We start from the raw sequence: 14,112 nt of genomic DNA on the forward strand, positions 1-14,112 counted from the left end.
TGTTGGGGGACACCAGTAATAGAAAGCAAGTTAGCTCTATTTATCAGATTTTTAAATGTGTAGCCCTCTAGACTTGGTAATTCAATTTTCACTATTTCATTCCATATATACAGAGATGTTCAATGCATACTGTTTTTACTATTGGAAAGGTATTGTGATATGAGATTCCAACATACAGTACAAAATCATTCTGAGGCTGGAGCTAGAGAATGGGGAAAAGGGTTTTTTACTTAAAAGTGTAAATAAAGTATTCATAATAAATAATGTATTACTTCTGTAGTTTAAAATATTTTTAAAAGAATAAATTGATGAATATATTACAATGATAAAATACACATGGGTTCTTAAGCTTTAGAGTTTACAATCTCAGCACATTAAATTCACAGGCATGACAAAAATGGAAAATCAACCTTCTTTGTAGGAGAGATTTTTAGAAATCAAGTACAGCCCTGCAAAGGTTAGAAAATTTGTCAGAAAAAAAAGAAGTTATTATTAATAATAGAAAATAAAATGAAATAATTTATAAAACAAAAATAATTGCACAAAAGCGAAATTAGGGAACCTGGAAAATAGCCAGAGTACAAAATCAACTAGAGCGCCAGGTAGACTGCAACATAATGACCTAACCGCACACTGCAGATAATGACTTAACAACGGCACCCGCAGTAAGCTGGAATGCCCTGGACTCATTACAGCGGCACCCCAGCTAGGTGTCATCTCTCCTCCTTAAAAACCTGAACTTTAAATTCTATTTCCACTGCTACATTATGTGATATTAAAAGAAAGTCACTGTCATGACATTTTGTGCTTACCTGCTCCCCGTTTGAGAGTCCAAGTTTCTGACCAACTTGTCTGTTAATTTCGGCCACATTTTCACCTTGATCACTAAAATGCCTGCCTTCCACCCAGCTCAAGAAGGCAGGCTGGTGACTCCACGATACCTCTATAGCTTGATTCTATGTATTCAATAAGCAGAAAACGGGGGAGAAAGGTTTCAAAAGGTTTACATGCTTTTTTAGATCCACATAAATGATAAAACTATTACTGAAATCCACAAACACAAGAGTTCTACAGATAGTTGATTGTTCTCTGTTAACCACCTCTGGGACAGCATTTAAAAAGCTATAATCATTTCTAACACCCAACACTGGTGATACTATGGATGAAACCAATACAATTACATTTCTACAATGGCATTATAAATTGGTTCAACCATTCCAGAATTCAAAATGGCAACAGATAGCCAATGAACTTATGTAGCCTTGAGATATATATTCTGAATTAATGATTCAAAGAAGAAAAAAAATACAGCAGAACATATCTCTGTAGTATTTTCTATAACAATGAAAACTTAGGACTGGCTTAAGTGTCTATCAGTAGGAAAATTATTAAATAAGCTATAAATTTACTATTTTAGTCAAGTATGAATCAACTAGAAACATATCATGATCATTAAAATATAAGTATTTATTTATTAGAATAATAAAGGTACATGGTAAAAGTGTAAAAGCATAACACGAGGGCAGATCCCTGTTTCCAGAGGTAATTACTGTTAATAGCTTCTTATGTACACTTCCAGAAATTTTATATTATTCAGCTTCTTAAATGTTTAAAGTTCTAGAACTATGAAAACATATTTATAAGTTAAGAAATAGCAAACTAACATTTATTCTCATTAAGAGCATTTACATAAAATATGTAAGTTTGTGGCTAAGGATTAAAACAATGTTTTCTATGATTAAAGAATTACAGCTCACCCGGCCAGGTGTGGCTCCGCGGTTGAATATCGACCTAGGATCCAGGAGACCTAGGTTTGATTCCCACTCAGGCCACACGCCCAGGTTGCGGCCTCAATACCCAGTTGGGGGCGTGCGGGAGGCAGCCAATCAATGACGACTCTCCCATCATTGATGTTTCTATCTCTCTCCCCTCCTCCCTTTCTCTCTCTGAAATCAGTAAAGATATTAAAAAAAGAAAAAGAAAAAAAGATTTACAGCTCGATCCCCAGTTGGGGGCGTGCAGGAGACAGGCAATCAATGACTCTCCATTTATGTTGCTATCTCTCTCCCCTTCTCCCTTCCTGTCTGGAATCAATAAAAGATATATTTAAAAAAAAAAAAAAGAATTACAAACTCACTATAGAAACCTTAGAAAATATATCAGCTTGTAAGGAAAAAGAGATATTGATATTTTCTTCACAAAAAGAAAACCATGTGAACAATTTTGTCTATTTCCGGCTAATCTTTTTTATATGCACAATTTTTCAATTAATTAATTTTAAAAATTAAATGTTTTGGGGTAACATTGGTTAATAAAATTATATAAATTTCAGGTGTACAACTTTATAATATGACATCTGTATATTACTCCATTTGTGCTCACCGCCTTTCATCTAGTCTAGTCTCCCTCCATCACCATATATTTGACCCCTTTTACTCTCTTTGCCCTCCTCGATCCTCCTTCCCTCTGGTAACAAGCTAATTTGTTACATAGTTGTATATTATAGTAATGATTTAGTATCCTTTTTTCCCACTTAACATTGTATCATAAGCATTTTCACACCTAGATCATTTTTTAATAAAAAGTGAGAATTTCATTCATAGCCAGAGACTTAACATATCAGGAAGTTTTAGTATTAAATTCATTTACTTATATAAAAATAAATCCACTAAATTCAAATTATTAAATAATAAACCCATTAATATATATCATATTCTACTACCTCAAAACTGGTGATAGGCTGCTCATTGTGTTTCTTTAAACAGAACAAATTTCAGAGGATATAGGAGCCACTTCTGAGGCACTCTAATGTTCTCTGAATTGACCATGTTAGTAAAATTTTGTATATAAAAAAAAAAATCACAGGGTATCACTAAGTTGTGTAATTTTTCTGACAATTCTTCACAGGCCAGTCCAAGTGCTCTGGCTGACAAAAACCTTTCCACTGAGTACAGTGTGATCCAGCAGAAAGAGCCCTAGATTTGGAGTCAAATGTCCTGAGTTACTATGTCAGCTGTAACTGCTAGAGTTGAGATTACAAGAGTGAAGCTGACCAATCCCAGATGCTTCCTACAGGGTTTCGTCAGTCAGTTACGTATAACACAGATCAATTACCCTATTTCACATAAAATAACTTTTAAAACCAGAGATGCTAAATGAGGAAATATAAAATATGCCCTGAAATATCCAAAAGGAGAATTCTACCAAGTCACTGGAAAAGGGGGAAATCGACTTTATTAAACAGGAAAAATACTTCAATTATTCATTTGGTCAAAATGTAGTAACCAGCCCACAAAAAATCACACTATATGTTCAGCTGGATTTGGTAAATTTTGCAGACTAATAATGTTTTGAGTTTATTTTTATGTCAAAAGTTTTTCATTTGGACCACAGAGCTCCTGGGCATTCAGGTAGAGAAGAAACAGACAGACTGGGGAGAAAAGATCCCCTTTTCCAGTTTAATCTAATCAACAAATGATTGACTGCTGTTACCAAAACCTACAAGTGAAACCATCAGCTGCAATGATTTAGGAATGGCCAGTTCCCAGGCCTGGGTTATCTCTGTCTAACACAAAGGAAATGACAAATTTGTACCTGGCCACTTGTGGAAGGCGATTTAGGTTCATTTGTTTGCATCCAGTGTGGATATGAATCCTCTCGCCTATTTCATCAATCACAGCAAGTCTTCAGCCCAGAGTACAGACAAAGTAAGTGAGTCAAAGTTGTTCTCAAATGGGGGTGATTTTGTTCCCCAGGAGACCTATGGCAATGTCACCCCTGGGAGGAGGGGTGCTACTGGCACCTAGTGGTTAGAGGCCTGGGATGCTGCTAAATATCTTCCAATACCCAGGACAGCCCCCCACAACAAAAAAATTATCCAGCCTAAAATGTCAATAGTGCCAAGGTCAAGAAATCTCGAGTTAAAACAACTACTGCATACCTAGTCCTGAAACAAGGGCTTGGATAAACAAAAGATAATTCTTGAAACACTGAAAGGAGTATAACGTGTGTGTCACATAAACACAGTTATGAAGTTCTGAAAAGGAGACAAATGTAGGCAACAGAGAATTTAAAAACTATATGGAGGTAGGATTATGCTCAGTTTTTAAAGGAATGGAATGAGGCAAAATGTAGAGAAGTGGGAAGGAGCTGGGTTACAGAAGAAACAGTGAGAACACTGTATGGATGATGCAGAGTGAGTTATAGACAAGAAGGCAAATTCATTGCATGGAAATGACACTGGCCTAGGAGTCCCAGTTTCCTTATGTGTTAAAGTACAGAAATGACCTACAGGCATACCTTGCTTTATTGCACTTTGCTTTACTGTGCTTCACAGACGTTGTGTGGTTTGGTTTGCTTTGTTTTTACAAATTGAAAGCAAGATCCTCCACCAGCAAAAAGATTCTGACTCATTTTATTGCCATACTCGCTTTATTGCAATAATCTGGAACTGAACCACAATACTTCTGAGGAATCCCTGTAGATACCTAAGGTCCCTTTCACCATCAACAGTTTATGATTCTACAACAGTGGGTCTCAACTCGTTTGTGCATCCAAGTAGCCTGGAGATATTTTAAAAATTACAGATGCCCACCCTCCCAAGATTCTGATTCAGTAGGTCTGTGGAAGAACCAGAATATCTTTATTTTTAAAAGCTTCAAAGTAAGGCTGACACAGACCAGAAAACCACTGTTCTGACCCTCTTCCCATTACAACATTATCTGTATTATGTACTAAATGCTTCAGCCTATATAATATAATTCAACCTGTTAACTCTTAACTCATGACTTTCTGCTTTAATAATTACCTATGACCTCTAATCCAGCAATTTTCAACTGGTGTGCTGCAATAATTGTTAAAACATGCAATACCTGTTTAGTCAGGGACACTGACCTCTTTTCCCTTTGACTGTAAAATTAAAAAATGACAACAGATAACACAACGATAGCCATCTGGTGTGAATGAATCACAATTATATTTTTTTGTCAGACCGGCAAAAAATATATTTTTTGGTGTGCCACAGATTTTTTAGTAGTTTGTGTGTGCATGAGATGAAAAGGGTTGAAAAATCACTGATCTAACCCAATAATTCTGAGAACCTATCCTACATAACCGAAATAAAAACAATGTTTTATAAACAAAGATGAGCTATTTTTAACATTTTATTAAAATAAAACTAGAGTATCACTTTTAATGTCTAAAAATTGAAAACAATATAAATGTTCAAACACAGTGAATAATTACACAAATTACGCAAATTTATGATAGAATACTAATTAACCACGAAAAATGATTACTTTTTAACAAAGTAAAACAATACTATAGGAAAACAACAAGACAAAACTCTAAGTGTGTGTGTAGGGTGTGCGTGTAGGAGTTCATTTGTGTTAAAAATAAAGAACAGAAACAAAACTGGAAGATCTGATTCAAACTGTTAACATCTATCTCTATGTTTTGGGATTATGGGTAACTTTTATTTTCTTTATAATTTTCTGTGTTTTCCAAATTTTCTATAAATTATGTATTACTTTTAAAATTGGGGAGAAAAGTTGGCCTATTCTGCTGATATAAGCTAAACAGAAACAATTTGTTCTAAGGTTGAAGAGGTTTAAGTTTCAAAAAGATATCCATGAATTCTTATGCATACTTATAGAGGGCTCAAAATTTAAAGCAAAGATCAAAACCACTAAATTCTTAAACAATGATGAATGTAACATAGCATTCACAGTTTAGGATCAAATTATTAGAATGACTATAAGAGAGCACTCCTATAAACTCAGTAGGTGTGGAGTCTATTCTTTAAAACTCATTAGGTGAGGATTGAAAGCACGATGAAAATCTCTGTCAAAGCTGACAGAGCACAGGGCAGGGTCTACCTAGGATTTGATGATAGTGACTAATCTCCAGCCATGAATGAAGCTCGTCAGGGCCAAAAGGCTGTCTATTTTATGGTAAAAGAAATAACGGAAGGATCTTTTTAATCTTTGCAAGATGGTGGGGGAAATAATTTAGAACAGCAATTTTCAACCTTTTTCATCTCATGGTACACATAAACTACTAAAATTCTGCGGCAACCAAAAAAATATTTTTTTTGCCAATCTGACAAAAAAAAAAAAAAAAGGTATGATTTTGATTCATTCACACCAGACGGCTACTGCTGTGTTGGCTGTGGTCATTTTTTAATTTGATAATCTAAGGGAAAAGAGATCCGTGACCCTGACTAAATAGTCAGGTGTTGCATGTTTTAAAAATTCTTGCGGCACACTGGTTGAAAATCGCTGATCTAGAAAAACAGATACCGAGAATTAGCTAAAGTGGAAAGGTGGGATACTTGAAATTATTGCAAACTCTTACCTATTTCCTGCGTGGATTAGCCAGTGGTGGCTACCACATATCCAGGATTTTCGAGGATTTCAAATACAGGTACATCTCCTTGTATTGGGCTTTGCTTTATTGCGCTTCACAGATGCTGGCAGTTTTTACAAATTAAAAGCAAGACCCTCCACCAGCAAAAGATTACCGCCGGCTTTATTGCCATACTCGTTTTATTGCAGTGGCCTGGACAGAACCAATAAGGGAAGCCTGTATTCTAGCCTTTTGCTCCCATAAGCACGCTCAAACTCGTAGACCAGGTGCCTCTGTTTTTAATTATGAAAATAGAGATGTTGTATCTCTGCCAGCGGTTAGAGCCATGAACCACAATCACAACCTCCAGCAGGGCAACTGACAGCATTGGTGCAAATAATCCTCACTGCACACGTCCAAGGATGCATAACCCACGGCACATTCCTGGCACACCTGGACCTTCATGTTATTAACCTATCGCGCTGGTGGGACAAGGTGCTCAGTCCCGGTTAACCCACAGCGACCCAGCAAACCAACCAACCAACCAAGTCTGCCCTCCCTCTGGAGGCCCGGCCCGCAGCCGTCCAGGCACCTGGAAATCTCTGGCGGGAAAATATTTTTGAAAAACAAACACAAACAGCAGCAAAAGGAACGACTTCTCAAGAGCTTTCCAATCTGGAGTAATATCTGAACGCAAAAGTAGAATATAAAATTGCTCGAAAGCCTAATTCACCGAGTGAAAGGCGCTGGAACAAGGCCGGTTAAGTTAAAGGCCGGGCTGCACCAGACGTGGCGGGGCTGCAGAGGCGGCCCCGACCGGCCCTGCCCTCGAGGGGCCCGCGGTCGGCCTGCGCGCCGCCCGAGCCCTGCCGCCGGGAGAGGCCCGCCAGCCGCAGCGCCTCTGGCACGCTCGGCCCACCCGACCCCAGACCACCGGCCAGGTGTGCAGCCTCCGGGGTGGGAGCCCGGCCCGAGGCCGGCGAGTTACCTGCCGCAGGTGCAGCTGGGACACGAGGCGCCGCGGCAAATGGAGGAAGCAGTCGCGAGCGTTGGTGAAGGCCAGAGTCACGGCCGCCCCACTTTCCCCCGTACCCACCAGGCGTTCGCTGCCCCACATCGTCCGCCGACACGGCCGCCGCGACTGCGCACCCTAGCGGACCCGGGCCAAGCCCGTAGGCCCAGCGCGCCGGAGCTGGGTAACGTCGACTGGCCCCGCCCCCTGCGACCCCGCCCCCGAGACCCCGCCCCTTCCCCGTGGCGTGTCTCACCGCGGGTAGGGGGCGGGGCAAGCAAGCCACCTCCGTCTTTTCTGGCCTCTCCACCGCGCCGCTGGGGGGCGGCACCCCGTTCACCGAATCCGCTTGTTTCAGGAAACGATGGCCGACGCTATCGATTCTCCAGCCAATCCCAGCACGTCTTGACCCATCCCTCTCTCTTATTGGGTAAACAGGAGGGCAGCCTGGCGGATGTTGTCGTTTCTGCGAGGGCCAAAGCCGGCAAGATGGCGTCGAGCGGCGGGGAGCTCGGCAGCTTATTCGACCACCACCTCCAAAGGGCTGTTTGCGACACGCGGGCCAAGTATCGGGAGGGGCGACGGCCTCGTGCCGTGAGGGTAAAGTGATTTGGGTTTCATTTGTTATTCTCGGTAGTTTTATGTGAGTTCTCACGCCACACGCCCAGCCTGTGTAGATAAAGGCTTGAAAGGCTGCTGGCAGATCCGTCACTCGTTGCAGTTGGTGGAGGAACCCTGCTAATCAGGTACCAAAGACTCTCAGGGCCCCTTTGGTCAACTGCGAGGACATCAGCTCTGCGACAGGGCTTTGTTTTAATCATAGTGTCTTCCGTGTTTACGGTACTGCTGGGCCCATGGTAAGAATTCAGTGTTTAACGCTTTCCAATAACTTCAACCGAGCCAACTTCTGAAACACGTGTCAATCGAAGGTAGTCTGTCTTTTATGCTTTAGTTGAGTGAAATCACGTGGGGTGAATTCTTTATCAGAGAGAAGGGCCAATTTTTTTATTTTCTATTTTCTGCAAACCGGTTGGAGAATACTGTTTTCAAAGCTTTGGGATATTTTTTAAAGCAGGTTTGTCTTAGGCTTATTAATGAAATATGTTTAACTTTTTTCCATTTCTTTTAGGTATATACAATTAATTTGGAATCTCGGTACTTAATAATACAAGGAGTTCCTGCAGTGGGAGCAATGAAGGAATTAGTTGAGCGATTTGCTTTATATGGTGCAATTGAGCAGTATAATGCTTTAGATGAATACCCAGCAGAAGACTTTACAGAAGTTTATCTTATTAAATTTATGAATTTACAAAGTGCAAGGTAATGTGCAAGTTAAGCACTGTCTTATCTCCTCCATTCCCATTGCTATTATTTTGGCCCCAGGTTTCCCCCACTCATACCTGAATTACCCAATAACCTAACAAGGCCCTGTGTTGTTCCTGTCTTCCTCCAGTCTTTTTAAATGTTAGCCTTACCAGAACACTTTCGATCACATTGTTCTCATGCTTAACAGTTTTGTCATGTAGATTAAAAATTGGGTTTAGATTAAGTTTTCCAGTTCCACTGCTTACTAATATCATGACGTTAGACAAGTTATTAAATCCTATGAAGCCTGTTTTTCCTGTTCTATAAAATTATTATAATAATAGGATCTGTTTATTGAGGTTGTGTGAGGATGAAATGAGGTAATCCATGTAAAGGGCATAGCATAACACCTCCTGTCCAGAATGCAGTAAACATTAGCTATTGGGGTTCTTATTGTTGTGCACCTGTGTGAATTGACCCCATCTCTTCCAGCCTTCTATATAACAGACTCTGCTCCAAAAAGGCTGAAATGTGAAATGCCTTCTCTATTTTTATGTGACCCCTACTAATTTGTTCCAAGACCCATCTGTCCCTGGTTATTATAATTCATATTTTCTTTTCGGTGCCACAAATAGCATTTGTCTGCCATAAAGCACATATTTTATGGGGTCAGGTTGCTCTTATATGTAATTTCACTTCCCTATAACCAACTTGCCAGCTCCTCGTGGTTGGGTAAGGCTATTTTCCACAGTTTTGATGTTTCCCATAGCGCCTAGTACAGTAGCCTTGGAGTTCGACATCTGGATTTGAATCCTGGCTCCACTAACCAATGTGAGCATGGCCAAGTTCTAAATCTCTCCAGGCCTTACTTTATCATAGGGTTGTTGTGAAGTGTTAATTCAAATGAAGCACTTAGGACACTGCCTGGCACGTGGTAAAATCTCAATCAGTATTTCTTACTATCCCTGGGCACAGAAGTACTTAAATATTGATTGTAGTAATGCCTGACCAGTTACAGATGTTTAATAAGTGGTGAATGATACCATCCTCTCATTGATTAGTTGTTACATATTCAGTATTTCCTCAATTATTGGTTTTACAATTATATTTTTATTAACTTTTTATATATGAATCCCGTTATAGGAACACATTGTATTGAAAGGCTAAATTGGATATGAGCTAATTCTCAAGGGCCATTTAACTCCACACAGAGAAAAATCTCTATTTTATGACCACGGATTGTGTACCTTAGGCTACCCAAATTGGTTAAAGGGAGTCTAGATATGTGTGGATGACTTAGCTCAAACCCCATTAACGCTGTTGGGAGAGGGGAGGAAAGGCTCTCAGAGTATGCACTGGATCAATAAAGTCAATTCCATCCATAAGCACATTATCTTAATTTCCAAACCATAGGATGTACACACACATAGCAAAAACTGGACTTTGCTCTTTAGATCAATGCATTGTATACTAGTCAAGATTTTATCCTAAGTAAATCTAAATTAATAAACCATGCTATCATGTATTTCTGTTTAGGATAGCCAAGAGAAAAATGGATGAACAGAGTTTCTTTGGTGGATTGCTTCATGTGTGCTATGCTCCAGAATTTGAGACAGTTGAAGAAACTAGAAAAAAATTACGAGAGAGGAAGGCTTATATAGCAAGAGCTACTAAAGATAAAGGTATGGAAGGCCTATTACTAAACACCTATGTATCAGGCATTCTGCTAGGTATAGCATCATGGAACTCTCAAAGTCTAGTGGGAAGAGTAGCAAGTAATTGTTCAGAATATTCAATAACTATAACAGGGTTCTTTTTAGCACTCAGTGTAATCGGGGCTGGGAAGAGAGAGATGTTGGTTTGTGGAAGACTTTCTACAGGATGAGAGAGGTGGCAGAGCTTTAAAGGGTAAGTAGACATTACTCTAAAGGGGAGAGGAAGAAATGGAAAGGTGGGCCAGGCGGCATGTTTAAAAGCCCAGAGGAATAAATGAACATCGTGCATCTTAAGAAACTGTGAGTAGTACAGGTTAACCACACAAAGAGGCTTCAATGAGGAGTAACAGAAAAGTAGATAAGAAGTGAATTGTGAAGGGCCTTGTGTGTCCTGTGCTAAAGAATTAAGGCTTTGACCTAAAGGAAGTGAGAAACAATTAGGATCCAATTCCCAGTGGCTAATGTAAAACTGCTAAAAGCGGGAACATTTCACTTTGACCAGCAGCTGGCCAGATGCCCCATATGCCCAATTGAATTTCCCTTGGCACAAATTCCAGATGCTTGGAATGGAGTCATGGGATCTGGTACGTGGATTGTAAGACTAGAGCAGTCAGAATTGGATTAAGATAGTGTGTGTAGTCTGAAATCTAAATACTACTAGAGGCTCAGATTATCTAGTTTCCACCCTTTGGTTCAAAGACAAAGCAGTGTCCATACTGAATATCGAGTATGATGAGTTTATGGCTGATTGGGGAATGAACATGTGGTATTGGTTAAGAGAGAAATAAGAGAGGGACACTCTTGAAAAACTTACCTGAAAATTTAGGAAGAGAGCTGTTGAGAGTCCCTGGTCATTTGTAGACACTGAACTTTAACCTGTAAGGTATGTAAATAATTAGCTCCATGCAAACTTGTATGTGTGTGGGGCAAAGGAAATTAGGAAATATGGACCCAGCATATCTCCTTTGAAAACTGACCCAAACTAAGCAACATATACACTCATACAGTAGAATACTCTGAAGCTGGAGCAGGGGAGCAGCTTTGTATGTGTTGACATGGAAAAACTCTCTAGGATCTACAGTTGACTGGAAAATGCAAAGGTGCAGAGAAATGGGTATTACAGGAGAGAAAGAGGGGTAGGTAGAAGGAAGAAAAGTTAACATATTGGACAGATAAGAAAGTAAAAATAGTGATTGCTTATGGGGGGTGGAAACCAGGCATATGGGGAGCAAAGAAAGAGTGTAGCTTGATACCTTTACCCATTTTAGCTTTTAAACCACATGAACGCATTGCCTGCTCAAGAAATAAATTTGTAAGAGTAGCATTTGTTCACATTTTAAAGTAATGTTTGTTTTTAGAGTTACACTTTTCTGAAGAAAACAAATGATCTATTTGTTTGCCTTTCTCTCACCTTTTAATATAAAGATAATTTCATGACAAAGAAGAAACTGGTTACAGAGCATAAAGACACAAAAGATTTTAGATGGGACTTCCATTCAAAGAAGTCTGGATTTTGTGAAGCTGCATTGAACACTTCTGCTGGGAACTCAGATCCTTGTCTTCCTTATTCTTGTGAGTTGCCTTTATGTTATTTCTCAAAATGTACGTGTTCATCAGGAGAGTACATGGGCAGAGCATCAAACTCTCAGGATGGTAGAAACCATGATGAAACAGTGGGGCATTGTAACCACAATGACTCTTTGCAGCAAATGCAGATAAAAACTTTTAAAAATTCAGTGGCCTGCTCTGGCGCACAGAAGGCGGTTACTGCTTCAGAGGCAGTTGACAGATTTATGCCTAGGACAACACAGCTGCAGGAGCGGAAGAGAAGAAGAGAAGATGATCGTAAGCTTGGAACTTTTCTTGAATCAAGCACGAGCAGTAATGAGGTTCTGATTGGGCCTCTGTTACCAGACATACCTAAAGTGGACATGCATGATGATTCATTGAATACGACAGCGAATTTAATTCGGAGTAAACTTCAAGAGGTAAGATCATTGAAGAAAACTAAGAGATGGTTTGGTTATAGGACTAACGCGAAATGGAGAAGTATTTATGAGAACTATAGCATTGTCAATTTTTTTCATTTTTAGTTTTATGTTTTCCTATAATTCTTGGTTGAATTAACTGAATTTGATTGACAAATTTATTTGCTTTGATACCATTAATCTTTGCCTCAACAAGAAACAGAATACTATGTTTTATAATGTGATTAAGGGTGGTGGTTAAAATAGCTTAATTTATTTTATGTACATTTTTTACCTGAAAATTATTGTCCGAAGGATAAGGGGTTGTTTTATAATAATAAAAATCCATGGACACAATTTTTATGCTTAAGGCTCATTTAAATTTTTTTTAGCTTGTTCTGGCAACCCTTCCTTCACATATAGCTGAACTAAGGCATGGGTACAGACACACAGCTGTCTCAGCCAGAGCTGACTGTATTTTCAAGAGAAACGTGTTAGGTCCAAATCCTAGGTATAGAAATAGTAGAACAACTAAAAGGAGAGATGCTAAATATAATTTACTACAGTTTTGAACAATTTTCCATTTTAAGTGAAGTCGTCTTACTTTGCTTTAACTTATTACCTACTCTTCTCATGATGGTTTTGATTTCATTTTTCCTAAGAAATTGAGGATCATACCATTTTCTCATTATTTCTTCAAATTTTTCATCCCCTCTCCCCCCAAACCTCCATGTCTCTATATTAGACATTACCAGTGTTTCAGGTTATGCACGAGGATAACTATCTGTATCCATAAAATAACAAGTGACTTCGGATCTATAAAGAAATATTAAAGTGGAGCATATGTTTACTTCTCACCCCTCAAAATTTTTTTTACATTAAATGGCTTTAGAAATTTCACTCCCATCAAGGTTTGTACAGAAAATTTTGCTCTGTACCTAGCTTGTAGGTTGTACCTTGAACTTGCGTTAGCTCTGCTTCAAATGTGATAGCAAGGATTGGACTACTAGATATATATCCTACATCTTCTGGTAGTTTATTTACTCTTTTACTATAAAAATTTTTCTGGTTCTCTTTTTTGAAACTAGGTGGTTTCATCTGTGCCAAAGCCTCCAGAGGACAAGCTAGAAGATGTGCATACAAGTCATCCATTAAAACAAAGAAGAAGAATATAAGATTACTAGTAGCAAATTAAAATTTTCTAAGAGTATTTATTTTTTATTTTTAGCCTGTCATTTTAATTCTTGAAGAGGTTGTACTGCTGTTTTTTTAATGCACTCCTCTTTGTAATTTCATTCAGGCTACTTGTCTAATTTAGTTTCATCTTTCAAAATTAGTTTATTGTGACAAAATACATGCCAGCCAACTGTTTCCCTTAATAAAACTTTTGCAGAAACTCCACCCAGTGACTTTAGTTACACTTTATTGGCTAGAACTGGGCCCATGACTGTTCCTAACTGATGAGTCTGGAATAGTGAATGTTTCAGGTTTCTAACTTCGGTGGTTTAGGAAGCAAGAGAAAAGAGGTCTAGGAATGCCTGACTCACAGTATGCCACAAGATCCAAGGTCGCTGGCTAACTTAAATAAATAAATTAGCTTATCATTACCTATTATAGATGTTATTTTGATCCATACTTAATATTACAAAAACTGTTCTTATGACATTACCTCTCATTGCAGTAACTATATGTGAACTAACTGAAGGAAATAAACATAGGCAACCAAGATCTGTTTTTTATTTTAATGCAAATATTGAGTGATTTACAT

At 38.8% G+C, this 14,112-nt stretch overlaps 2 protein-coding genes across 4 annotated transcripts in view; one reads left to right on the plus strand and one right to left on the minus strand.

The window, feature by feature from the left end:
* PEX1 (peroxisomal biogenesis factor 1) overlaps positions 1-7,462 on the minus strand; it is a 42,411-nt gene extending 34,949 nt beyond the window's left edge. For all 3 annotated transcript variants that reach the window (XR_015715182.1, XM_087821154.1, XM_087821155.1), the window contains exons 1-2: positions 7,334-7,462; positions 813-956 (exon numbers count right to left, since the gene is read on the minus strand). Coding sequence is in view for 2 of the 3 variants with exons in the window: in XM_087821154.1 (XP_087677280.1) it covers positions 813-956; positions 7,334-7,462 (273 nt within the window). In the remaining variant the exon portion in view is untranslated. The remainder of the gene's footprint in view (positions 1-812; positions 957-7,333) is intronic.
* Positions 7,463-7,846: 384 nt separating this feature from the next.
* RBM48 (RNA binding motif protein 48) lies at positions 7,847-13,745 on the plus strand. Its single transcript, XM_016218849.2, has 5 exons — positions 7,847-7,957; positions 8,487-8,677; positions 10,199-10,344; positions 11,803-12,365; positions 13,433-13,745. The coding sequence occupies exons 1-5, from the start codon at positions 7,847-7,849 to the stop codon at positions 13,517-13,519; spliced, it is 1,098 nt and encodes a 365-aa protein (XP_016074335.2). The 3' UTR covers positions 13,520-13,745.
* Positions 13,746-14,112: the final 367 nt, after the last annotated feature.

The sequence above is a fragment of the Miniopterus natalensis genome, chromosome 10 (genome assembly GCF_054644295.1).
Source record: "Miniopterus natalensis isolate mMinNat1 chromosome 10, mMinNat1.hap1, whole genome shotgun sequence".
Lineage (NCBI taxonomy): Eukaryota > Metazoa > Chordata > Mammalia > Chiroptera > Miniopteridae > Miniopterus > Miniopterus natalensis.